This window comes from Pyrgilauda ruficollis, unplaced genomic scaffold (genome assembly GCF_017590135.1).
Source record: "Pyrgilauda ruficollis isolate IOZ18807 unplaced genomic scaffold, ASM1759013v1 scaffold11, whole genome shotgun sequence".
NCBI classification, from domain to species: Eukaryota; Metazoa; Chordata; class Aves; order Passeriformes; family Passeridae; genus Pyrgilauda; species Pyrgilauda ruficollis.
Genome location: NW_024509210.1, coordinates 4,005,896 through 4,033,414, shown reverse-complemented (window position 1 = coordinate 4,033,414; position 27,519 = coordinate 4,005,896). Strand labels below are relative to the sequence as shown.

Sequence of the window (27,519 nt, the reverse complement as noted above, 5' to 3'; positions counted from 1 at the left end):
TTTTTTGATGTAAACTTTTTTCTAGTTGCTTAAATAAGATGCTGCAACCTTTTTTAGCATTGGCTATACTTCTCAGCCAGTGTTTAGAGAGCAATTAAGATGTCAGCAAGTGTGAGATGTGCTAATTTTTTTCTTAGGTTTTTTGGGGTTTTTTTGTTGGTGTTTTTTTTTTTTTTTAAGGAGAGCACAGCTATCTGAATAACTTCTCCATGTCTCACTTGAAAATATGATCCAATGCTGTTCACATTCTTGCTCTTCCAGGTGTCTATTGCAGGACAGCCAGCTGGAGTGGAGTCTGCAAGAGTCAGAATTCGGGTAATGCTCTAGCTCAGTGTAGTGTACCCCTAAAAACACCTGTCAGGGGAAAAATGCATATTTTGAGAACCCCAGGGTTTTCTGCCTCTGTCTGGTGACAGCAGAAATGTAGGAACAAATGTGAGTATCCATATGAGAAATATGCTAAGGATGTTATAACAGTGATTCACATTCTGGCTGAATTTTTAACTGGCCCAAAGTGGGTCTTGAACATGAAGTCTACACTCTAAGCACAATGTAAATTAATTCCATACTGTGTAGAAAATTATATCTTAACTTACCTACCACAGATGGCTTATGGAAGCTCAGGCATCCTGTGTGAATCTATGACTTGGGAAAGGCAATTTCTGATTCTCACATTTTAACCATTTTCACGTATAATTTGTGTAAATAATTCAGTGTCATTCTCCACTTGTAGCTATTTTCTATCTTTTCCTTGTAGTTTCAACTCCTGTGTGTATTTTGGCATGGATAATGAAAAATCAAATAAATTACCAGAAGCTTACAGCAATTTTTGAGCCAGACATGTCATACAACCTTTTTCCAAATGCTGCTGTTATTTTGGAGAAAAAAATAAACCAAACAAAACTCAGGAAAGCTTCTGCAAAAAAAGCCCACTGTAGTATTCCTGGAAAAAGAGGTGCCTTTTTCCAAGTGACAGTATATTTTTATCCAGGAACTCTGGGCTGAGGATGTGTTTTGTCAGTTAAATCATCACTGACCAGTACATTATGATTGAGGAATAAAATTGTTGTGGTTTGACTATGGATCTGGTTTTCCATATTTCCTCTTCATTATTGTTGTAGGAGCTGCTTCCATTGGTACTCATGTTTGAATTGCCTATTGCTGGAATTCTCCAACCCATCCCAGATCCTAATTCTCCAACCATTCAGCACGTGTGTCAGACATACAACATTTCAGTTTCCTTCAAACAACGCTCTCGAATGTATGGTGCTACAGTCATTGTCAGAGGGTCACAAAACAACACTAGTGCTGTGAAGGTAATCTCTGCTCTTAAGAAGCTTTCTGAATGTCACATATTTATAATATATATCTGTCTAAGATGGTATATCTTGCCTCATCAGCACATGTTATTGTATAATTAATTGCAAACCCTGAGGCTTTGAATTTTTTCCTTTATTTAACTTATACGGGTGAAGTGTAAAAATGCGTAGAAAATAGTTTTAAGTTTAGGATTTAGCATTGTTGGTGGTAAGGTTTTAATCCAGTGTTCACCTCCTGCACACTTGCTCAGGTTTTTGGCAATTCTGGAATACGTGCTGGTCTTACCCATCTTTTAATTCAAAAACAATGCAAACAAAAACCACAAAATACACCTCCCATCTCAAATTGTTCATGCTGAGCTTTTCTCAACATGCACATAAATATATAACCTTGAAAGTTATCCAATCAGTCAATAAAACTGAATCCAGTGCTTTGGTGTGAGTTTGACAGCCAAGGCAAGGAGCTGCCAGGAGCCTGTTCATCTTAATAAAGTAAAAAAGTGTTCTTGTTAGGAACTGGCAGTAGGAGAGATTGATACAGTCCCAGATGGGTGGATCTCAAGCCAGTGAGAGCATCTGAGCCCAACACCGAGAGGAAAGTTTTGCAAGTGTACCTACCCAGATAAATCTCTTTTGACTTTCTGACTGCCTTTGTGGCCACAAAAGGTCTGTTGGGACCAATCCATGTGGCATTGTCTTACTGCCTGTTTCAGAGTGGCAATTAAATGTTGCATTTGGCCATAAAATGGGAGCAGTGGGCAGAGTTTTGTTGCCTTTAACAAATCAACTGTGGTTTTAAACCCAACAGCATTTCCTTACCTTGCCTGTGGAGTGCATGACAAGAAAGAAAGCACTCTGCGTTCTCCTTTTGTGTGCCTGTGGGCCTGTTTCACTGGTTTCTCCCATTTCCCCCCAGGAAGGAACAGCCATGCTCTTGGAACACCTGGCTGGGAGCCTGGCCTCTGCAATCCCTGTGAGCACGCAGCTCGACATCGCAGCACAGCATCATCTCTTTATGATGGGTCGAAACGGCAGCAACATCAAACATATCATGCAGAGGACTGGTGCTCAGATCCACTTCCCTGACCCTAGTAACCCACAGAAGAAATCCACTGTCTACCTCCAGGGCACAATTGAGTCTGTCTGTCTTGCCAGGCAATATCTCATGGTAAATACTTTCAGTGAAGCTTGTGTGAAAAAATTGCACACCAGATTATGGAAAATATGCTTGCTCTGCCTGTATTTACAGCTCACATGTAAATTAGCCTTAGAGAGGAAGGATTGCTATTCACACTGCAAACAGCTGATTCCATTTTTGTCAGGGTTTTGTCAGTGTTTGTAGTTACTGAAAATACTTGTAATCTCTGGTAACGTGACTCAAAAAATAACCTTTTTAATATAAATGCAACATAAGTAATTTAAATTTGCAATAACAATATGCCTCTGAGGCATATTTCTGAAATATTCTGTGAGTGTTGGGTGATGGGTTGTGTTTTATTTTGCCAACCTGTCTTTTCTGTGTTTGTCAGGTAAATAGGTTTCTGTTGAGGGAAAATGTCAGGAATTCCTTAGTTCCCATGTAGGCAAGTGTTCAATGAAATTGGGAAACCATAGGGAATAATTACTTACTTTGATGTCTTACATTCTTTGTAGTACCACAGCTACAATTCTCTAAGGCCTTTTATAGACATAGCTCTGGTGGTGAGTATCATTATATGTGGAGATTTTTGGTATATTGGTCTTTAAACTTCACAGCAGCCTTTAGCCATTATTTTAGTACTAACATGTACACATTTTTCATATATGTGAATACTGAGGGACAAAATGTGTGAGGACTGGACCATTCAGTTTTTGGGGTTTTTACTCTAAACCTTTAGTATTTCAAGTGTGTTACTGATGTTATCCATATCACTAGAGAATATTTACATAGCTGGTCTAGAATGGGGAAGAGAAAGGTAAAAGTTAAGACTTGGGCAATGGTTAATTAGATTTTTTTACAAGTGTTTTTCCTTATTTCGAATAGTTGAATGGGAGACTTCTAGTATGGGTGTCCTGCCATCATTTCCTGACAAGACTGTGCTGATTGGGATGTCAAATATTCAGTAAATAATTTTACCGCTTGTGCTACCAAACTCCTTGTTCAGGAAGAATTCTTGCATACAAGGAAATGGCTTTCCCTAAAATGTCATCCTTCCTATTTTTTCTGAAATTAGAGGTTTCCTTACATCGATGTCTGTAGTTCAGCTTATTGCTACCATTTTCATGGGAAAATGGCCAGTTACAAGTGCTAGCAATTTTTTGTGCCTTTCTTTTCAGGGTTGCCTTCCCCTTGTGCTCATGTTTGATATGAAGGAAGAAATTGAAGTAGAACCACAGTTTATAACACAGCTAATGGAGCAGTTAGATGTCTTCATAAGCATTAAGCCTAAGCCAAAACAACCAAGCAAGGTTTGTGCAAAGCTAATATTTTCCTTTTAGGCTTTCATAACAAAGTTTTAGAGTTGGTGAGTTGATGTGTGCTCTTCCCCCCCAGTTTAATGGGTTGTAAACTTGTGAAAGCCATATGTATTTTATGCTTGAAATACCAGTTTAAATGACCCAGCAGCTCTACTTTAGGGTGATTTGACTTTCATTAAATGCTTAATAATAAAGAAATTAGCTTTTGTATAGAATGTATTGATAAAGTAGGAGGTGTTTATTGTAAAATATTGAGGCCAGTGTGGATAGGGGACTCTGTTGTATAAAATGCCAAAGCAGGCAAAAGTATTCAAGTTTTAAATGATTATTCCATTGTGTCAGTATGTGAGCTTCCCTGTGTAGGGATATATATAATCAATACAAAGAAACATCCTGTAGAAAATGAGCAGATGTAGAAAAGAAGCAATGGGGTTTTGTAATTTAATTTTCGAGAACCTTATTACCTTATTCTCAGACAGCTATGAATTTAATGGGTGAATTTAAAACGAACAAAAAAACTGGGGTTTTGTCCACTTCAAGGTATAAAGCTCAACTACAAGAGAAGATAAGATATTAATTATTGATTCAGTTATCTAGCTCTTGAGGTGCTTGACATTTGGTCTACCAAGTAGCACCAAGGTATTATAGTAATTAATTTTTTGGAGAGGTGTTCCATCATTCTCATTGCAAATCCTTATGAAATCCCTAGTCTTGCTCTCCTGAACTTCACCCCCCTGAATTTAAATAGTTGCTAATGGATGTTAGCTCATGCTGTCTCACACTGCTGTGGTTGTGGGAGCCATACAGTGGTATGAAGAAGAATTATCTGTGTTGCAGATATGTGTTATGGGGAACTGATATTCATTGGTTTCCCTTTTTTTGTTGTTGTTTTCTTTCCCTGCAGTCTGTGATTGTAAAAAGTGTTGAACGAAATGCCTTAAATATGTACGAGGCACGGAAATGTCTCTTGGGACTTGAAAGTAGCGGAGTCACCGTAGTATCAAATCCCTCTACTGTCTCATGCCCTGTTGGTCTGTCTTGTCCTGGTTTGGATATTTTGTCCTCAGCAGGACTAGGACTCACTGGGCTTGGTATGCATTCATTATATTTATATTTTCTTTAATATAGTTTTGTTTTAAACTTAATTAATTTGTACTAGAAAAAATTACCAGAGGTGAGTTTTGCATAAGGAATCGTGTTAAAGTGTCAGAGAATTACAACAGCCTCTGGCCTCTCAAGGGCTTGTTGTTATAAAACTTCTCCAAGGCTTTTGTAATCAGATGTGGGACTCATCCCTGTAGAAAAATCTCTGGAAGTGTGCAAACCACTCAGCTGAAAGGGAGGGAAATACAGGTGAGGTGGGGCATGGCTTTTTCAGCTTCTTTGGCTGTGTAACGTCCCAGGCTGTCCAGAATTTGGGTAGGTGCTTAAGCCTGGCAGGAAAGGTAACATAGCCAACACCACATTTCAGGTCAGTATCTCACTGTAATTGAGGGATCCACGGGTCTAGTTTAGACCTTACCAATAGGAAATACAGGACAAAAATGAGTAAACTATTTATCTTCATTTTGTAGAAGCAGTTTGTAGTCCAGACTGAAATTACCTTTTTATTTTCAAGCTCTGCAAATACCTTTGTATCAAAAATGTATAGATAGAAAAACCAAGTAGTCCCAGAAGAATGTAGCGACAAATCTTGACACAGGTCCTAGAAACTCTGAGTTCTCATGTAACCAGCACTGTCCCTTGTGACCTGCCATGCAGGAGTGCTGTGTAGTTCCATCTCACACGCTTTGTTCGGGTCACACAGTAGAAAGTGTTTGTGCCATTTGACTGTGATTTTTAATGCTGCTTCTGTGACTGCATGTCTTGTCATGCTGCACTTGGCAGGTTTGGGGTTTTTACCTTTTCAGTGTGTAGTGCTGAACTGCTTTGTGAATGCTTTTACATGAAGAGCTGGTTTGGGGGAAAGTTTTGGGAGTGATAATGCATTTGGGGGATCATTTTCAGCCTGTATTGAAGGTGCAAAAAGAAATTGAGTAGTTATTAGTGTGCAAGTAGTGGTTGATTCACAGGAGCTTCTGAGCAAAAGGTTATATTGTGAAATGAAAGCGAGGTGGTGCAGTACAGTTCCTTTCTTGTCTCTGTGATGCTGCTTTGAAACAAACCATCAGAAGCAACAGAGGAGATACAAAGGGACGCTGGGGCTGAGAAGCAGCCAGTGCAGACTGTTATGACAAGAGTTAGGGTCCAGTAGAAGGACATAAAAGATGCTCCAATTTTTCTTGGATATATCATTCCCAGTTTAAGAACAAGACTTCTTAATGTGCACCAAATGAGCAGCAGGTTTAGTGTTCAAATTGGTTTGTGCAATACAGGGTGGTGCAAATTACCGGGGGGTTTGTTTGTTTCTTTTCAATTGGTACTTTTGTGAAAAATGTTTTCCTGTAAGTCGAAACTAAATATTCATCTTGCATAATTTTTTGCAGGCCTATTAGGTCCAACAGCCCTGTCAGTCAACACCTCAACTACTCCAAACTCTCTGTTGAATGCCCTTAATAGCTCTGTGAGCCCTCTGCAGAGTCCAAGTTCAGGCACGCCCAGTCCCACACTGTGGGCAACATCTCTCGCTAACACAAACACCACAGGTCAGTGGAAGTTTAATGTGAATTAAATTAACTGTGCAACACCAAGTCATTAGAATTGCAGTTGACAAGTCAAGATTAATTAATTATTTGGAACCTTAATTCCTACACTTACCTTAGCACGGATGAATAAATATGCAAATTTAAGGTTATAACCTAATATATGACATGCTGTCACAGGCAGTGTTTTCATCTGTTTTATGTAGAAAGCAAAGTTAACCTACCTAGATAAAGTATTATGGTTTTGGCATGAAACTGTAATGGAAACTTTTTAGTAAAGTATCATAGCTACATAAAGATTTAGATAAAGTAGCATAATGTCTCAGGAAGTTAAATGAGACACTTAATCAGAACATAATCAAATTTTGTTGCAGGTTTTTCTGCTATTCCACACCTAATGATACCATCTACTGCCCAAGCAACTTTAACTAGTATTCTGCTGTCTGGAGTGCCTAATTATGGTCAAAACACTCCATCTCCACCACCAGGCCTGACTCCTGTTGAAGTCCACGTTAATGGCATGCAATCAGAAAGTAAAAAAGGTTCACCTTCTTTAAATGGTCATGTAAAGGTAAGTGATACTGCACTGGAGAATCTGATTTCTTTATACTAGACCTCTACTAAGAAAAGCTGAAAGAGAAACTAGCTATATTAGTAGATTTTTAAAGCTTCTAAGTTTAAAAATAGACAACCGAGTTTTTTAATACGACTTAAAGATGGAGAAATAGAACATTCAAAGATACTGTTGTGTACCAGGAATGAATTTCTCATTCTCCTGTACATATAGAAAAGGGAAATTGTTTAATATTTCCTTAAGCATAATAATCACTTCAGTGATTTTTGACAATCTTTTCAGGCCTCAAATATCAAGTATGCTGCACTGTCTGCCACATCGCTGGGAGAAAATGTGTTGAGCACAAGCCACAGCGATGGAGTAAGGCAAACAAGTGCTCATGGTGCCTCAGAACAAGTGGCTGCCAAGGCAAATAGTGAAGAAGGTGAGATTTTGACATTGCATTCCTTTGTCTGGTAGTGTTTCTACAGTCTGTGTACGTTTCATTATACAAAAATGTAACAATATTCTCTCTGAATTGGTTTTGCAACCATGTTTAAGGAAAATATTGCTGGATGTGCCAGGTTCATTGTCAAGGAAAGTAAATAGAACTGTAGTAACTGAGCTCTACTGCTGATAGAAACACCTTAAATGAACATAAATATACTTGCAACATTTTACTTATTCCCTAGGAGCAGAGGGAGATAACCTATGAGGATTTTAGTATTTTTTACAGCACCTTAACTAAACTCTGCTGGTTTAAATGTTGTTATATTTTTTGCTTTATAACAAAAGGAAATAATGTTACTGAGAAAGTTTTTTGCAGAAAATTGTGTAGCTCTAACCTAGATGACACTGGGAAACAATTTTGTGTGTTTTGCAACAGCATTTCAGTTATGCTGCCCTTTAGAAGCTAAACTGTCCCATCATTCTTGGAGGGGGGAAGCCAGCTCCACTTCAACTTGAGCAAATATGTGTAAAGGCCTTATTTCCCTTGTAAATACTGATCAAGGAGATCATCTTTTATTTAGGGTTGTGGTCATTTGAAATGCTGATTTGAATAAAAGGTACATTGCCAATTTAGGGTGATAAATATTTCTAAAAACATGTTCTAAAGATACTTGAACATAAAGTGGGGGGAGCTCTTATTCCAGAAGAAGTTACCAAGCATCTGGCAAAGTCTATTAAAACTGGGTATAAAATCAAATTTCTTCAGAATATTTAGTCACTTTGAATTTTCAGTCTTCACATTTGTTGTTAATTAATATTACTTAAATATTTTAAGAAAGAAAATACTTAGTGTGACTACTATATATGTGAATACTGACACCTTTTTTGTGCATTTGAACTTGAACATCTTGACTGCCTAACCTTGAATACAGTCAGGAGGAAGAGGAAGTTTTCTCCCATAGTTATCATTTCCCCAGAGAGCTCCCTGGAACACAGCAGGGTGGTTGTTGAAGTCTCTTTTCCTGGCCTGGTAGGTTGCAATGATGCTTTTGTGGAAGTGGGCATGCCTCGGAGTCCGTCGCACTCGGCGAACACCAGTGACCTGAAGCAGATGATGAGCTCTTCCAAGCAGGCCTGTGCCAAGAGACAAACGGTGGAATTACTGCAGGGCACCAAAAACTCCCACTTACAGTAAGCTGGGTGTATAAACACAGATCAGGGGAACTTCTGCAGCATAAAATTACTTCACACGTTTCTGTACACAGAGGGAGTGGTTCAGTCATAAGATATTCCAAGAACTGATTTATTTGGCCTTGATTTTCCATCACATTAGGCATTAATATAGCTCCCTGTTTGTCTGATAACTGCAGACTTTGAATGCTTTTTGTTCATCGTATTTGGCTTTGGGTTTAAAAATGTCTTTCCTCTTCCACAACAGAATGGAGATCCTTGTCAGAGGAACTTTCATTACCTGTTTCTAACGTATACACTTTGCACTTTGCTTCTTTATTGATTGCTTAGAGAATAATTTCTGACAGCTTTTTCCTTTTGTGTATACCTGAGGCTGTTTTCTTCTTAGGAAAGCTGTGTTCAGGGCATATCAGCATGTTCTCAAACACTTGTCTCAGTGATGATTTTGATTGGGTTGGCTCTTTAATGACCCAGCAGTGGGAAAGGCTTGTTTGAGTCATAATACGTTTTGGCAACACAAGTTTTGTTCGTAACGCAGTGTTTTTGTCCGATGTACTCATGTTCTCACTGTTTGTTTGGGAACTGTTTATCGCCACTCTTTTGAGACACATATTTTCTTTTGCTTCATTTATTTACACTATTAAGGCTGTGATATGTATTTAATTCTGCTTTCACAGTTTAAAAATCTGAGGAATCCTGCTAACCAAATTTGGTTGTTTGTGTGTCTTGTTCTTTTTTTTGAGGGCATAGTGCTCACAGTTTCTTTGGGGATAGTAGTTTACAGCTTCTAAAACATGATCACTTTTTACAGTAAGAGTTTATACTGTTCTAGAGCAGCCCAAAATGTGGCCGAGTTGAGGGGGGAAAAAAAAATTGCACCGAGAGGTAATGTAGGCGTGAAGGACTGCAGTTATTGAAGCTGTGAAAGCAAGCAGAACCTATGTCAACTTTCTTAGTCCCTATTATGCAATCTCTTTTTATCTTACAACAATGAACCTGTTAGAACTGCTGGCCTGAGCAAGGCTAAACAGGAAATCACACTGTGTAGGATTGCATGCAATAATTCCAGATAGCAGACAGCTGAAAACTGAATCCATAAGCTGTACCTTGTATTCGGTAACACAGGAAGGAGAAGCACTTGTTTTCCTTCACTGAGAGAAAAAGCCACAGGAGAGCTGAAACGTTTGGAAACATTGCTAAAAGCGCTGAGATGTTTCTGTGCAGACATGTCTCGAACTTGGCTGCCAGGCTTCTCAGGGTAAAGCCCAGTTAGCAGGGCTGCACTGAGGTGACCCAGGCCGAGGTGAGCGGAGCTAACGCCGCCTTTGTCCCGCAGCACGGCGGACAGGCTGCGGGCAGAGGCCGAGCTGGGCGCCCCGGAGAGCCCCGTGGCTGACAAGAAGGCCCCGGGCAGCGAGCGGGCGGCCGAGCGAGCAGCAGCCGCCCAGCAGAACTCGGAGAGAGCACGTCTGGCTCCGCAGCCCTCCTTTGTAAATATGCAGGTAATCTTGCTAACTGCAGAGTGAAGTTACCTTAAAATGCAGAGGTGGCTGGCCCTGGAGACTGAATTGTCTTTACCAGTTCAGTAAAAGCATTCACAGGCAAGGCATCAGCTGGTTCGACTGAGGAGTGGGTTGTCAATGAAAAGTCTTGAAAACAGAAAAGCTCTTATGCTTCTGTTGAGTAAGAAAAATTTAAGTACAGAAAATTGTGTGGCTGTATTTGTCTCCACAAGCATCATTTGCCTGTTAGAAATCTTACATTGTCGCTTGGAGAAAATTATAGCTACAAAATACATATTACTACTTTTCATATGCAGTGACAGCTCGGTTAATTACAGCCTACACATATAAACTATTGCCATGTTACTGCAAATCTCCCCAAAGAGGGAGGAGACCCCTTTGACTGTTTGTCAGGAAGCAGTAGCAGGGTTATTTTCAGACTAGATCTGTTGAAGTGTGGGCATAACCAGACTGTATGGAGTAGTGGAACAAGAGGAAGACTAGTGTTTTGCAGCCCTTCTCTTCAGTTATTCCTCTAGTTCCTTTCAGTAGAGAATGCAATATTTCAGGCTAATACAGTATTTTCATCATTTTGTGTTTAGATTTCCTAATTTATACTTCAGCAAAGTGTAGCTTGTTTAATCAGGGGTATTTAAACTTCACATCTTCCCTTGACATAGGTAGAATACAAGCAAAAGTTTTTCAAATTCTCTCAAAACTTATGTTCTCTTTTCCTTTCACAACATGAGTGCATGGAGGAGAACCAAGCCTGAAAGGTTATTGAAAATAACTGTGGTGCCTAGATTTGCAAAGATATATTATCTTCTTTGTACTGTTAAAGAATGTTTTAAATGCTAAGAACAGATAGTTAAGGGAGAGAAACTATGCTTGAAAGATATCTTACTTTAAAAAATTGAAGAAAAAATGCTTCCTAAGCAGTTTGTAAATACTGCTGCAGCCTGACTCATATGGAAATCAGATAGTTATTAAAAATCTTTATCTATGTTTGAGTGAATGCTTTAAGTAACTAAGGTTCTAACTGGGCTACCATGAAATTATTGTGCCATATTTCAGGTTTCTTCTAGATATATTCCCTGGCCACTTTGAAAATGTTTGTTTTCACAGGAATGAGTACTGGAGTGACATTTAGTTAGAATTGCAATTAAATTATCTTCTGTGTGTTTAATTTTTAGGCATTTGACTATGAACAGAAGAAACTACTAGCAACCAAAGGTATGTGGGTGAACAGTGATGTCTGAAAAGTTTATTAGCATGTGGCTGAAATGATTTCCTGAAATTTCAGTTTTGTAATCTGCTTTTTAATAAAATCTGAAAGTGGTAGTGAAGCATTTGTATATTAGCTTTATGTTCAAAAAAACCCTCTTAATACCAACCTAGTATAAAATGCAATATAAGCAGCTTGCAGATGGGATGTGTAAGTACATCCATGTGCAAATAATCAATGTGGTTTTCAGAGAGCTTATTGCTCTAACACTTTGCTTTATTTGGATGCAAATTAAACTCTAAAGTGTTTGCCATATCAGCTAAGTGGCCTCTTATTTCAGGGATATATTAAGTTGTAGAATTGGTAAGGGACTTAACCATATCTTTGACCCTGGTATGAAATAAACCATATTACCTGTTCACCAAAAGAAAAACAGAAGGTTCTCTCTTTGAAACAGATTTTTTTTTTTTTTTGCTTCCTTGCAGCCCTGTGGGATTTAACTATCTTCTGGCAGAGTAGATTGCTTTAAGGAAGGGTAGGATTCAAGCTGTGTAGCAAGTGGAGATGTTTAGGGTTTGCTGTTTGCTGGGCTCAGGCTGTTAGCAAACATCACTTCAGTATTATGTTCTCAGTACATTGACTAAGGCTGAGATCTACTGATTTGTCTCTATTTTCAGCTATGTTAAAGAAGCCAGTTGTAACAGAAGTGAGAACTCCAACAAATACGTGGAGTGGTTTGGGGTTCTCTAAATCAATGCCTGCAGAAACTATCAAGGAACTAAGAAGAGCAAATCATGTATCATACAAGCCTTCCATGACAACTACATATGAGGTATATAAAAGTATACTGTAATGAAAGTTTACTTTTAGTGAATGATACAGTTGTTTCTCTTGAGAAATGTCTAACTTCTGTAAAAACAAAGCCTTGCAGATAACTGTTCTAAATATTTTTTTATGGTGAAAAATATTTCTTACATAAATATTAAGGCATATGGAATACATTCAGCCCAACACACAAAGTTACATCTGTTTCACAGATAAGTCATAGAGCATAGACGTCTGCTTCTTAAAATGTATTTGTTTAAAGGAGCTTTGAACAGCTTACAGGACCAAACATCTCAGTAGTTGCAAAGCAGCAATAAGGAATTTGTAACCTAATGAGAACAGAGTATATGTGACAGAGAAACTATATCATGTGTATCACTGCATGGTGGAGGAGAGCAGCAGAACAATCAGCTCATCTTTCCTTCTGGGGACAGAACTGGAACAGCTGTCTCTATTTTTATGTAATTAATACTTGCACTATTCACTGGGCTCAGAATTTTCCCAGGCAGAAGGCAGACAGAGTCCAGGAATTCTCTTCAGAGTCCCAACATGGGAATCTTGCAGGGAGTTTGTTCCATTCTTCTCAAAGGCGTGCTGAAATTGCTTTTTAGTGTGCTTCCTTGCTCTAATCCTTCCCAGCTTCCATGAAGACACCTTTTTCTCTTCTGCCTGTATGCTTCTTGAAGTAGGGGACTTCATAGTCCTCTAGGATATACCTTTCTGTTAATGCAAAAGAAATATTCAGCCACAATAAAAATGTGTCTTGATGTTCTCCACTTGGCATATCAACTTTCTGAGCCATTCAGCTACGTGTACTAGGCTTGGCTACATGGAATGCAGTAGTAACTAGAGAAAAGAAAAAACTGCAACCAAAATCTGCAATTTTCTTTTGCATACTTTCCTATCTTGGTTGAGTTGGGGTGGGGTTTTCCCCCAGGCCTTGATGTCTAAAATCTCTAGGTAGGTCTGTGATTCTAACCAAGAACAGTGTTTCTTCAGGGGTGTCAGTTTTACTAAATAGTGTAAAAGATTCCTTCCTATTTTCAACTGCAATTTGATACAAGTTTATAGAATTAAATTGTTAATTTCCATAGTTTTTAGCTCATGTAAGTATGTGATAGTCATAAGGTCGATTTCTTTTGGCTATGTTCCTGTGGAATACTGCTGCCTTGTTTTGCTACATTCTGACTCTCAGTGATGAGACTTGATAATAAGTATTTCACAGGTATATGAAAATCTATTTAAAAAGACTCCAGACAAAACAACTACAAATTCTCACAGTATTGCAGAATTGTTATTGTAGTATAGTGTGCAAGACTGTTGTCAAGTAGTGTGTACTTGATCCACTTATCTTCAGATAATTGTTCTGTTTTGTTCTCTTCCCTGTGTGAAGGGATGTAGTCAATAGACTGCTTTGTCTAGAATTTGTGTGGGAATTTGATACCATGGAATGTTTTGGAAACAAACTTGGAAATACCGAGCAATTTATTTTGAATCGTGGTCTTTAAATAACTTCTGCTTAAAAACTGTAAACTGCATATGTTTTAAGCACACCTGCTGTTTTCGTGTCCGGTTTGCAATTATTTGCCTATTCATCAACTGCCAAAAGAATGTTTGCGAGCGTTAAAAGCTGCTTTTTAAGCAAGCTGCTTCAAAGAAAACATCTGAGTCACAATGAAAGCTCTGTGTTCAGCCCAAATTTTCTTTCTGTGGTTTGCAGGGTTCATCCATGTCTCTCTCCCGGTCCAGCAGTCGGGAGCACCTGGGGAGTGGCAGTGAATCTGATAACTGGAGAGACCGGAACGGGCTTGGACCCACTGCTCACGATTTTGTCTCCTCAATTGGCAGCCCCAAACGGAAACAAAACAAATCAGGTTAATAAGCTCTTATTATCTGATTAAAAGAAAATAATAATTTTGATACCAGTATTTGTTTTGATATGAATGTATCCTGACTTCATGATGGATTTAAATTACTGGCACCCTGTAATTACTTTTTTGACAAATTGAGAAGTGTAAGCTTGTGTAACATGATAATACAAATAATTGTCCGAAAGGAAAGCTTTTAAGGATATTGGTTAAATGCCAGACATCCTTGCTGAAAACTCTTTGCTGTCATGGAGTGGGTTTTTGAAGGTGTACTGAAAGCAGACCTGTAAAAAGGCTTGTTTCTAGACGACTTCCATTCTGCTGTGTTGCTGGTGCAGCAACAGCCAGGGCTTTATTGGGCTGTTTGCTGACTAGTGAAGTCATAATCAATCCATGCTGAAACTGGATTTTAAAGCATGAGTCTCCTCATGGGGATAAAAGTTACAAGAACGTGTAGTAACAGGACAAGAGGGAGTGGCTACAAAGAGAGTAGGTTTAGTTCAGGTATTATGAAAAAACTTTCCCTGTGAGGGTGGGCAGGCCCTGGCACAGGGTGCCCAGAGAAGCTGTGGCTGCCCCTGCATCCCTGGAAGTGTCCAAGGCTGAATGGGACTTGGATCAACTTGGATCAACCTGGGATAGTGGAACCCTAACCCCTGCCCATGGCAAGGGGCTGGAATGAGATGATCTTTCAGGTCCCTTCCAACCCAGACAATGCTATGAAAAGAAGCTTGTCCATGTGTTTGGCATGGCCTAGCATGATTTTAAGTACTGGTTTCTGTGGATACAGGCTGTATGTTTTGCAATTACTTTTTAAAAATTGTTGGAAGTTTAAAAATTGAAATTTTACTTTAGTTGAACTCTTGGAAATTTTATTTTTTGAATAAGTTAACAGATGTCTTTCTGAAAGAGTGAAAACTGGAGGTAGAGAATACTAAGTCCATACCACCTGTCGCTTTATGGGGAAATAAGTATCATGGCTGTTTATACTTTTTGTTCTTGCTTTTTCTTTTAAAAGTGAATAAATCTAAATCCCAAACTCAAAGTACACACATAATAAAATTTGGACATGGTAAGAAAGGATAGCTCAAATTAGAGAAAATATTCACAGTTTTAAAAAGCACATTAGTTGAGCTGTGAACGGCTGCACATCATATTCTAAATACTTGAAGAACTAAAGAGATGACAAGTTTATTTGAAATCAATCTATTGATGTTTTCAAACTAATTGGACAAAAATGGGAGTTCTAGGTTAATTAAAATAATTAAGGATTAAAAATGTGTTTACATGTGTGTTAGAAGAAAATTACAAACACAAATACATTGGCAGTGAAGGACAGTGTTCTATGGCAGGTGTAGCGTTCCCAGAAAATAAAATGTGTGGATAAAGGATAAAAGAAACAGTGACGAGTTGGATGGATGAAAGTAGGTCTATAGAAAAGAAACACCAGAACTTAATTAACAAAAATATTGTTTTATATTGTTCATTCTCTCGGACCACTGGGAGGCTTTATTTTTTTTTTCCTCAAAAATAAAGATGTAAATACTTTGTAATTATAATGATCTAACTGAATACAGTGTTGGTGGAAAACCCTTCCCTTCTGTGACGTGTCTGAAACGTGCACTTGTTCCCTTCCAGCTGAACACTATCTCAGTAGCAGTAACTACATGGACTGCATTTCCTCGCTGACAGGAAGCAATGGCTGTAGCCTCAACAGTTTGTTTAAGGGATCTGATCTGCCTGAGCTCTTCAGCAAGCTTGGTTTGGGCAAATACACAGATATATTCCAGCAGCAAGAGGTTGGTGTTCCTTTGACAGGCAGCTTTTTTGTGTTGGTAGGATGTTTTCAAGCACTAGTTGTGCTGTCTCTTCACCAAAAGCCACTTAGAGCTCACTTTGTGACAGGATTTTCATGAGCTGTTCTTTCAGAGCTGGGTCGCACATCTTACAATTGTGGTAAATACTCAAAACCTCAAGACTCATAAATAGGGCTAACTGATTTTCTCTGCTTTTCCTGAGCTGGTTACTTTTAAATTTCTCCTTTTCTGTCACAAATGTAGCAAATTGAGCAACTGTGTGAAGCAGCCATTGAAAAGCCATGATTGCTGTTTACATGAGTAACTGGAAAATGGAGCAGGGAAAAAAAAAATGAAGCTATTCTGAACCACATTTATCACTTAATACTTTTGTGGAAAGACTTGTTTTGCATACTTTTCATATTTTTTTTTTAATTCTAGATTGATCTGCAGACATTCCTCACTCTTACTGATCAAGATTTGAAAGAGTTGGGAATTACCACTTTTGGTGCCAGAAGAAAAATGCTGCTTGCAATCTCAGGTGAAAAACACAGAATACCATTTATTGATTTTAAGCATTGTTTGTATTCTTCTCACTCAAATTGTGTGTTTATAGGCAACAAAGGGAAAAAAAAAAACCTTGGAAAGACTGAAAAGTAAGACTAGAGTCTACAGAGGTAATATTAGCTTGCCCCTCACCAGAGGTGCTTAAACCCAGACTTTAGAGAGCTTTCCCCTTACCTAATAACAGCTCACTTGCAATAGTCCTGTAAAGCTGCAGCTTGGTAGAAAAGTTCATCTCACATTATGAAGTTTGATGCCCCACAATCAATGGGTCCAGGAATTTCTGGGATTACAGGCACTGTGGGGTCTGAACAGCACTACATACCACTCACAGCTGGCATTTTCAACCTTTTGGCTCCCTGTCCTCCATTTTATTGATTAGCAGAGCAGTCATCCTACTGGGAAAAAGTGCCTACTTTTAGGGGGCTTTGTGGTTTGTTTTGTTTTTTTGGTTTTCAAATGTACTTAGTTCAGTAGCAGTCTTGAAAATCCATGGAATCGCTCTGTGTATCTAGCACAGAGTTTGTTTACAAGAACAAGAAAGTGGGGAAAAGGAAACTATTTTAGATGAGCTATTACTAATACAAGAGTAGGGTTCATGTTTAGATGACAGGTAAGATCTGCTTTTTTTCTGAAAGTCCTTGGTAAAATGCTGGTTCAGTTTTATGTTTAAAATAAAGAATTGTGCATTGAGAAGTGATCAAGTTGGTCACAAGCTTTCCTGTCAGTCTCAGTCTACACTGCATGGTTGGACTTCCAGGAAGATTGCAGTCTTTGAGTATTATAAGAGAAACTTCTAAAAGTTTCAGCTATGTCAATTTGATCTAAATCCATGTTGCAAAAAATGGATTTTTTATATGTATCAGTGCCATATAAGAATTGTCCCAGGTAGAGCCTCCGAGTCTTAACCTGATGCTCTTATTATCCTGTTGGACTGTTAATTGAAGGAGTACATCAGAGATATTTTCAGCGCATACCCTGTCTGAAATACTTTGTCGGTTTAAACAGAAGTTATGCATTTGGTTGACACAAAGCATTAAAATGAATTTCTGATGGGAGATTTCTGTGGGTGTGCTTGACCCCTGTAGAACTGAACAAAAACCGAAGAAAGCTCTTTGACCCATCAAACATCCGTGCCTCGTTCCTGGAAGGTGGAGCCAGTGGGAGACTGCCGCGCCAGTATCACTCGGACATTGCCAGTGTCAGCGGGCGCTGGTAGCAGGAGGCTGCGCTCAGAAATCAGCTGGAAAGATGGACATGGCAATCCTGTGGACAGCCTTCACTGCACACCACCCTCTGCACTTTGGGAGTTTGGGTGTCAAGGACCAAAGCGTTTTGTCTGCACAATACTGTGCCAAAAAATCAGAGAGAACACGTTTTGTCAGTTGTCTTTCGAAACACCAAATGTGGGTTACGTTTTACTCATGTAGATTGGACAGAACTTGCAATAATAATAATATAGGGTTCTTTGTTTAGTATTTTATTACCTATAACTATAATGTATGCACTGAATTTTGTACTTTGTTGAATGAAGGAAGAATGAAGAGCTGGGATGCCAGAGAGCATAGATTTGGCTTTATCAAGATGGATTTTTCTGGTACTGCTTAAAATAATTATTGAGGTCTTTCTGCACTTTACATGTTCTGATTTCTTGTCCTGTGGAAATTTATTTCTCTTTCATTTCCATATCAATTTTTATATTGGCACTAATCAAATTTTTTCAGGTGTTCCTACCTTAAGTCACATCTCACTATAATGGTACTAGAAACTGGTTCTTATGCAGATTTTTGTTTTTCCTCTCTCTGTCTCCCAAGTAGTTATCTGAAGAGATTGTTCCAAAATCAAGTCACTTGGTAGAGGACCAGTCCTATTATGCTCTTATAAAGCAGTCTAATGCTGCCTGCAATAATACTCACTGTAACAAATGCAATGAAAGACCAAAATGGACCTTGCAATATTAACCCATTTCAGTCAACATATTTAACTGCTGCCTTTATGCTAAAACTGTTTTTAATGGTTGTCTCAAAGCAAAGGGCTATTTTTAGTACCCTGCCACTAAAGGACACTTATTTATATCAGACTTTTATTTTTAGATTCTGTACACCTACAATACGTAACAGATTAAACTGATCTACTGCAGATTTATGGTAGAGACCAAAAGGCATTCATCAAACTAGAGCTCTGGGCTGTCAGTTTGATTAAACAGACAACTAATCTAATTTGACAAGACAGCACTGTTGCCATTTAATAAATGACACATATTACTTACATGACTATGCATGCAGCAATGAAGTGACCTACATAAAATAGGTGTAATAGCATCTGTTTTGTTCGATCTAGATTTGTAATTGTCAGCTGCAGAAGTATTTGAAACTCTGGAGATGAACTATTTCTGAAACAAGTTATGTTCAACAGAAAGAGTCCATGTTATAAGTGGCTAGAGCTTAATTTTGCATTCTTATACTGTGAAAGTCCGAAAGATTTGGCAATGTTACTCCTTGCTTTATACAGGTGTTATGGGTTTATGGGTTTATGAAGGGTTTCAGTGTAATGAAGGAATCCATAAGTGCCTCTTTATGCAATGTTATGTGTAGTTTCTAAGCATTAATTGAAAAGCATTCCCATGAGAAATATTGTGAATTACCTTACCTCTACTGTAATGTATTATTTATGTTCAGTGTACAAGCCTTTTGAGATGGACATAAACCACTGTCAAGTGCTCTTAACAGAAGGCATTAGAATGACATTTACAGTAGTTGGGGTTTATGCAAAAATGGGTGAGAGAGTTTTGACACTTTCCATGGGTAATTCTTTCTTTTAAGGTGAGAATGCAAAATGATGTATGGCAAAAATTGCACACACAAAGGGAATTTCAATAGACTATTACTTGAGGGCATAGATGATCAAGCAATAATATAAAGTCTTGTGGTTAGCTAAAAATTGCTGCTCAGTGCTCATTTCAGCCATATCTACTTAATGGTGTATACCTGGGTGAATTCCCCATAGATCAAGTAGCAACTTTGTCTGGTTTTAAAATGGCACTGGAGATGTGACTGGCTAAAGCTGTATGTGATACTCACACCGTTGTTCACAGCAACTTCCTCTGCTCAATGCCAAGAGTCAATATCCACGTGTCTAGGAGAGATGTGTGTGCGTTTATGCATTGCACAGGCAAGAGCAGCTTCATGGAAAGCCTCTTGGAGCCACAACTTCTCATTCTAAAGCTATTTACACTTGTGCTTACTTCTAAGCATGCAGATAGTTCCATTCACACGGACTATTTACGTGCTTACAGATAAGCTGGTGTTTAAATGTTTGCATTTGCAAGCCCAGTGCTCGCAAATCAAATTGTATTCAGACTCCTTATTTCATGAAATGTTTTTAATTAACTAAATACTCAGCAACACTTTGTACAGAATTTTCTGCAACCCCTTCTTCCCTATTTTGCCTAAACTTAAAAGCATCCAAAAGTTTTGCACTCAGATTTTTAGTCTTTTGTAGGTACGTGTTATCCATCCAGATGGTACTATACTCAGAAACTGATTTTCTTACAGTATTAAGTTGATGTGGTCTTTTGCTGAGCAGTGCTTATTTCATCTACACCAAAGTGAAGAATTTCCCATGAACAACATTATTTTTCAGTAGGGCTTCACGTTAAAAAAAAACCACACTGGAAGTAAAGAAAATTCTCACTTACTTTGATTCCACAAAGGGAATATAACAGTACAGTGTATCGTGTTGTTAGTGTTATATTATGCACAAATATTTGACTTGCTACATAAAATGTTAGTTTTAAATCTGTGCCTTAACAGTGACCAGTTATCTGTAAATATAGAGCAGATACAGATTGTATTTTTGTGGGTTGTGTCCTTTTAGTGATTTTTAAAAAAAAAATGAAATTTGAAATTAAAACATTAAAAATGGAGATTTTCAAAACTAATCAGTGTTGCATAAAATAAATTTATATAACTCCCTTGTATTCTGATTGGTTCATGAAGTATTTTTATATAGACCCAGTTCCAGGGATGCTTGCTTGTTAATAAAATATAAAAAGCACTATTTGACATAATGGCAACATGTTTCTTTCACATGTTAATGCTTTATGTGTTTTACTGTTCTTGTATCATATGCAGTGTCTTTGTCTGTTTTTAAGTGAGAATGCTTTTTTGGAGTGCCTGTCCTTAATCTAAGAGGAGTTAAATTATGACAGGTTCAATTCTTAGCAGATTTTAGTGGTTTGGCTCATTAATTCTGTTCTTCCTTTGGTCCTCCCATTTTAATGACTGTTTTGGTCAGCTTAGCAGAGTTGTGTGTTTTTTCACGATGGTCATTGCACTGTCACTTCCACTGTAGGAGTGAGGGGTGGGGAAGGGGAAGGGAGTTCTTTCTTCAGGCTGCTGGGACATGAGCAGTGAGCCTGGCTGGAGGCACAGCTGACACACTGAGGTGACGTGCCCACGACAGGCACAGTCAGTCCTGTTGTTTGCTCCACAGCTGCTGGTACATGTTTAGAATTGCTCTACCTCTCTCAGTGCTCTCAGGCATCTCGTTATCCCCACCTAATGTGGTCTCTGTTTTACAGACACAGCTCTCCAGTGGCTGTTCTTGGCTCACTGACCTTGCAAAACTCAGAGTTGTTTTTCTGAGTACGTCCTGAGAAGCGAAGGTGTGGGAACAAGTCTGTAAAGGAAATAGATCAACAAACCGATCTGCTGAGCACAACTGAAGGGTGTGGTGCTGAGCACCAATTTACCAGGCATTGACATAAATTACATGGGAATTTACAGGCTGGTGGGCTTGCAATTTGCACAATGTTTCTGATGTCTGACCTATAGCGAGCTACGAGGGTCTGAAGCAAAGTAGTTTCCTTTGTGGACCATTTATTTGCTTCCAACAGCTTTAGTCAGTAGAGTGTAAAGCTGGTGTGGGACAGAGAAGCAAGTGATGGAGCATTAGAGCTTGTTGGCTGCTCTGCTTATGGTACAAGCAGTGTTCCCAGCAGCTGGCATGGCACAGCATCAACAGGATTGCTCCCTGAACAAACTGGGCCTGTCTCTCTCTGCTACCAGTCAGTGGAACAAAACTGGTGATTTTCAGTCTGAACAAAAAGTTACATTCTAAGAAATGTTGCCAGTACACAAGAGAAAATAGATGGTGTCTCCAAGCTCTGTAAAGATTAAAAGTGAAGCATCTCTCTTTGCTGTTGAATCCCACTCCAATCTAACAGTTGCTGGAGGAATCTTGTTTCTCCAAAGTCCTAGAAAACACCGTTACACCAGTTTTATGAGTGCTGTTGTAAGCTGGTCAGTACAGGTGTGATGGGCAGGGGTATTCAGAAGCTTGTGCTCCTACTGGAAAGGAAGCCAAGGAGTATTTGATTCCAGGCAAGCCTGGACACTTGGAGCTTCATTTTATCCTTGAAGAACCAGCTTCCTTTCCATCACAGATACTTGAGCAGAAGGAAGGTTTGGTTTTATCTAGAGCTGCTGCAAAATTTTTGAGTGTGTCAGAAGATGTAAAAACTGGGAAGCTTGCAGAAAAAGTTGCAATATGCATGGTTGGTGTCATGTTGACAGCTGCTTTGAAAATGGTGAGCTGTAAGGATGTTTAAGCAGGTGGAGGGAGTATTTTAGCATGGTTAAAGATAAAAGAGCTCTTATTTTGTATTAGGTGTAGTTGTGAGTGAGGACTATCTTGTAATCTGTAAAGCATACAATAAACTTGTGCTTTGGTATAAAATTCCTTTATTTTTATTTGGGTTAAGATAGCATCTGGAGCAGAAGTAACAAGCATCCAGAAATTACAAAAGGCTTTTAGTAGATGATATATTTGTATTAAGGAAAATTTGAGTTTTATCTTAGTTTCCTGTGCTGCAGATGTACGTTTTTATAGTGTTTATAATTTTAATATTTTACATGCTTTCATGAGTTAGTAAAGCAGACTTTAAAAATTAAAGTAGTGGAACAGTGATACTTGCCAATTTTGAATATTGACACAGCTATTAGGAGCAGTTAAAGGTTAATAAAGATTTTTCCTCTCACTTTGAATAAAGGGTACCATTAAAGAAACAGACTCAAACAATGTAGAAAGTTTTTGCATTAAAGCATCATCTAGTGTCAAATTTCCCTGCTCTCTTAAGGAGTAAGATTTGGGGAATATTTTCTCTGAGAAATGCAGAATGATTCCAGATGTTGATGAAAATATGAAGAAAGATGAATACATTGTGATGGAAATTCCCCAGTTTGTGCCAAAACTGTGTTGTAACTTCATGGAAACTAACAGATGGAAAAAGCAAAACATAATATGAGAAAAAAAAAGAAAAACAAAAACACCTAAAATAATTATATAATGAAGCAAAAATTTGTCACTTCTAACAATGGGTGATTAATGTTTTAAGAAATAGTGTTGCTACTAATTTAATAACCCTAGGACCATAAACTGATATGGATGTTGCTACACTTCTTTGCTGTGATAAAAATCACAGTTTGTCACCCACAAAGGACCAAAGAGTTGAAGAGGCCTGAAATGGACATGGCAATAACTTATGGTCCCAAAACTAAAGCCATCCATGGGAGCTGCAATCTCATGCTGTGTAAATACAATACCGAAGTGAAGAGGGTGTGAGTATTGTTGAGATTGAGAACATAAGAAATCTTCTGTAGAAGATTTCTTCTGTAGACAGTAAAGCTTGCTGTATGTTACAAATGAATACACTAAGGGAAAACAAAATGGACCCCAAGGATAATTTCCTTTTGCTTTCAGGTGATCCAAAGTTCAGATAAAACAAAATATTCACAGCCCTTTCCTTTAGCAGGAGTTTTTTCACCATGCAGCTGAACAATGTGTTGGTTCCTCGTTATGTAGCTCAGCATCTAGAAATCATATGAACAAAACTGACATGGTGAAGTTAAATTGGTGCAAGATTTGAATCTTGCTTGGAAACTGGATGGGAAACAAGTAGGCAACTAATCCCTGTGGGGCAAGAGATGTTTTGGTGTGGCTAAATTAAAACTAGCTTTGTGCCAGCAGTGTTTTTCTTTGAACCAAATGGTGACAATAGCCAGCAAACTGGAATGCTGAGGGCATCTGTCATGTAGGAAGGCTCGTCCTGAGCATGCCTCCAGCACTGGTTATCTTCCATCTTCACTGAAATTAGTTGCAGATGCTCCACTGTTGACTCTTTCTTTCTTCCCATTATACTTTTGGACTCCAAATGCTAGAAAGGGCAAACTTTTAAATTTTACATGCAGCTTGATGAGCTTTTTGCTTGCACAAGCATAATGTTTTCTTCTTTTCCTAGGAGTGATTAGTGTGGACAGTATCCAGAACCACTAGAGTGGATGAGAGCTTTGAAAGATTTTTTTTAAGGGATTTAAGAGTCATGAGTGGAGACTGGAAATAACACTTCTGGCACTGCTGCCTTTCCTGGCCGCTGGTGGTGTCTGCTCACCTCTCCTAGATCTTGGCTCTCCCCTGCTTGGCTCAAGTTTCTGCTCTCTTCTGATCAGCACTCAAGTTTCAAACAAGTACTTCTGGGAAGTTTGAGGCATTTTAACTTTTCAGGCAGACTGGTGTTTGCTTTTTGTGTTGGACTTTAAAACTGTGGCAGTGAGGATATAGGTGCTAATGGTCATCTTTGGCCAGTGTGAGGAAATAAATTTGTAAGCACAGCATAAACAGTATGTTGTGGTTACAAGGCTGGAGTAGATGAGGGCATAATTTCTTCTTGTGGGCAGTTGTTTGTGAAGGTTAAGTAAAGGAAATGTTAGTTTGGTTGGTTGATATTTTTTTTTTTTAAATTCATAGAAAGGAGCATCCTTTTGCATTTTCTCATCGCAGCTTAAAAATGATTTTGCAAAAGTGACTCCACAGGGCCCTTGCCTTAACCAGTAATAAAAGCACAGTTATTCATAGACAGAAGGATTCCTAAGGATCCATCCACTTCAACTTCAATTTTTGGAATACAACAGCACATTTCTTCCTTGCTTCCCACCTGCCTGTAATATTTCTCCTGAGGCCAATGCATCCGTGTTCTTCAGCTGCATTTTTTGTGTGCCCTGGCTCTGCTGCAGACATGAGGTAATGAACCCCCCTAACAGAATTGCATCTGATCTAGTTCCTACTGCATCTTCTCACTGTGTAAACACATCAGGAAGTAGGAAAGCATTTCTGGAGTGAACAGATGTGTTGGTCTGCTGGAAGCTTTGAAACCCTGTATTTTCAAGTCCTCCTTAATCTTTGTGATGAATTTGTAAGCTTCAAGATGTTTTACATCTGGTTCTGTTTGTCAAATTCCTTTCAAGTGTTCCGTTTTTTGTGATTATACCATCTGTGATAAAATGGGCATTAAATCAAATACTACATAAAGATGCATTGTCTGTTCAAAGCTATACTAGAAATGGAATATTTTGTATTTTGTATGTTTAGCCTATTTTGGGTTTAAGTGAAATTTTATAGACGTTTCAGAATTTGTGTTTATACATAAAACCCCAAATTGTTATGACAAAGAATCACAGACTCTGTTCCTTCCACCTCCCTTCCTGAAAGCAGATAAGTCAATGTTTCGTTTTAAAGCTTTGCTCACAAAATTTGGCAGAAAACAAATCAAGTTTTTTATGGTTCCTGAAGGCAAATGACTTTCTGATAAACACTCCAGTGTGTCTTCATGTGCTATTCAACGTGGGAGGTGTGCAGAAATATCAAAAAGATGTTGAAAGCTTTCTTGCTTGACCTCTTAACTCTTCACCAGGTCAACTTTTCCTTTGGCTTGAATCTGGTGAAATTGTTCTGTGTTTAAGCACAGAAAAGAAATCCATGGTAGAACAATACTTCCTTCCTCAGTGCATGCTGTGACCTTGGCTGCCTTTTTTGAAAACAAGTTCTCCAGGCTTCTAGACCTGATAGTATGCTGTATGAAACGTCTAGTTGCTACATGTTCACCTGCTCAGAAATGAGAGGCTTTGCACCCCATGGAGAATGGCTTTTAATTTGTGTACCCAAGGGAAGCAATTATTTCATGTGTTTCATGCTCAAGCATGGAAGGGCAGCACACCAAAACAGTATAAATGTTCACATCTTCCTTTTCCCATAAAAGCGGTCTCTTGCTATGCTGCTTTGGTGCAAGTAGAGTCCCTTCAGTTCCTGGTAAATAAAGACGCCTGCCCCAAATTTGTCAAAACAAATGTTATGGTTTATCTCCTGGCAGCTACTCAAGTCTCTATAAAACTGAGTTTTACTCCATGGGGGCCCATAACTGAACCCAATAGTGGCATGTGCTTTCTTAATGGTTTATTTTCCTTTTGCAGCATTTACAGCTCTCATTATGTAACAATCCTAATGAAGAATTGAGCCAGCATGATTTCTTATTATTTGGAAGCGTAATATTGCTGTGGTATAAACAAAGTGAGGAGCTGGATGGTCAAAGGTTACCATGAGCAACTATTAGAAAAACTGTGGATAACAGTCTCCATTTGACTTTGGGAAGAGTTGCTTCAACAGGTCTTTAAGAGAAAATATTGCAAATCTTTGCTTTGCCATTGCTTATTAGTTGGAGTTTAATACTTAATGATTAGGGGAGGAAACTGGCTGTGTGGTGGTGCACCTTTTAAGAAACATCACCAAATCACTGCTCTGAGGAGGGAGGTAATGTTTCATTAATGTTCTTAGTATCTCTTCATTAACTATTAAGCCCATATTATATAAGTGTGGGTTCATTTACCTACTGAGAAAGCGTTTGAAAGTTTTCAATTAGAGCTGACAACAAAAATCTCCACTTTTCATTTTCTGATAGGCCATTTTCAGTGGGGTTTGGAATGGACAGCTTCTCTTCTAGGCAAAAAGTCTAACCTTATTTAAATGCAGATAAAGTCAGAATCTGTTTCAATCCACTTCTGAATATTTGTCATATAAATTACATAACATCATACCTTGGATTTCCCAAGGAGATACTTAGGTTGCAATAAAGTCATGCGTTGATTTCTGTCCCTGTGTGTTGGCTAGATGGGGTTTCGCTCCTCTTCCTGGAGGGTTTTGGATCACTGTAAACCTATTCTCTATCTTTTCCATGGTCTGGTTGGCTGGTTTACCTTCCCTCTGACTATCCCCCTTTTCAGGTCTCCCAGATAATCCATCGCTGTCCCAGCCCTAAGTTGGGTGTCTCACAGGACAGGGCTTGTTGCTGGGATTTGGGTGTCCCACAGGACACTGCTGGCTACAGGGTTTATTGCTGGGGTTTGGGTGTCTCAGGGGACACTGCTCACAGAGGGTTTATTGCTGTGGTTGGTACGGTGTGGCCAAGCTGTGGTGGGCCAGCTCTGGCCAAACGTCAGGTGCCCACCTCAGCAGGGCCGTGCCACATTGGGTGGCGATCAGAATGGGGATCTCCCTCACTCTGTACCGTCACATGAGGAATGGATTCCACCTGGGGAAAATTGACTTCATTTCTTGACAATTAAAATACCTTTGGGTGGTGAGGAACAAAGGGAAATGAACCCTGTTGCCACCTCTTTCTTCCCGCTCAGCCTCCCTTCGTCCCCCACTCCTGGTGCCCAGCAGCGTTTTCCCGCCTCAGGCCCTGGCGGCCGGAACCGGCCGGAACCGGCCGTGACCCACCTGAGGCAGCCCCGCGCTGCCCTCACAGCGACCCTCGGCCCTCTGCCGCCCCAGGGACCTGCTGCTGCCCCAAATCCCACCTTGGCCTGGCCGAGGTGTGTTTGGAAGTGGCCCTGGACAGCTCAGACACAGAGGACGCTGCAGGGGTCAGGGGGCCACCTTCAGCACAGGGAGACAACACCTGGGGCTGCCGCTCCCCTCACGCCTCAGGCCGGGGAGCTGAGCGCACACAGGTGAGGCTGGCCCGGCTGCCATTTGGGAGTCCAGGTGCACCTGGAGGGGCTCCTGGGGAACTACCCAGGTTGGGATCATTTTGGTGATGAGTTGCCCCCACCCCTTTCCTTCCCTGGGCAGGATGGGGTTCCTCAGCACCGTGGTTTGGGGTTGTGGACAGTGTGCGAAGCAGCTGCCTCCATTGCCACAAATTGCTGCCTGAGTCACCCGGAAAAGGAGAGTGTTGGCCCTGGTGAGCAGAGCGGGAGCAGTGCACTCAGAACACCCACAAAGGTAAGTCCT

At 39.3% G+C, this 27,519-nt stretch overlaps 1 protein-coding gene across 2 annotated transcripts in view; it reads left to right on the top strand.

The window, feature by feature from the left end:
* The window catches only part of BICC1 (BicC family RNA binding protein 1), a 90,045-nt gene extending 69,675 nt beyond the window's left edge, over positions 1-20,370 (top strand). For both annotated transcript variants that reach the window (XM_041475051.1, XM_041475060.1), the window contains 16 exons: positions 262-315; positions 1,122-1,316; positions 2,236-2,487; positions 3,636-3,767; positions 4,681-4,867; positions 6,263-6,421; positions 6,793-6,989; positions 7,275-7,416; positions 8,456-8,612; positions 9,949-10,114; positions 11,308-11,347; positions 12,017-12,171; positions 13,885-14,038; positions 15,671-15,831; positions 16,270-16,369; positions 17,481-20,370. In XM_041475051.1, the coding sequence (XP_041330985.1) occupies positions 262-315; positions 1,122-1,316; positions 2,236-2,487; positions 3,636-3,767; positions 4,681-4,867; positions 6,263-6,421; positions 6,793-6,989; positions 7,275-7,416; positions 8,456-8,612; positions 9,949-10,114; positions 11,308-11,347; positions 12,017-12,171; positions 13,885-14,038; positions 15,671-15,831; positions 16,270-16,369; positions 17,481-17,611 (2,382 nt within the window). In that variant the 3' untranslated portion in view covers positions 17,612-20,370. The remainder of the gene's footprint in view (positions 1-261; positions 316-1,121; positions 1,317-2,235; positions 2,488-3,635; positions 3,768-4,680; positions 4,868-6,262; positions 6,422-6,792; positions 6,990-7,274; positions 7,417-8,455; positions 8,613-9,948; positions 10,115-11,307; positions 11,348-12,016; positions 12,172-13,884; positions 14,039-15,670; positions 15,832-16,269; positions 16,370-17,480) is intronic.
* The last annotated feature ends 7,149 nt before the right edge of the window (positions 20,371-27,519 follow it).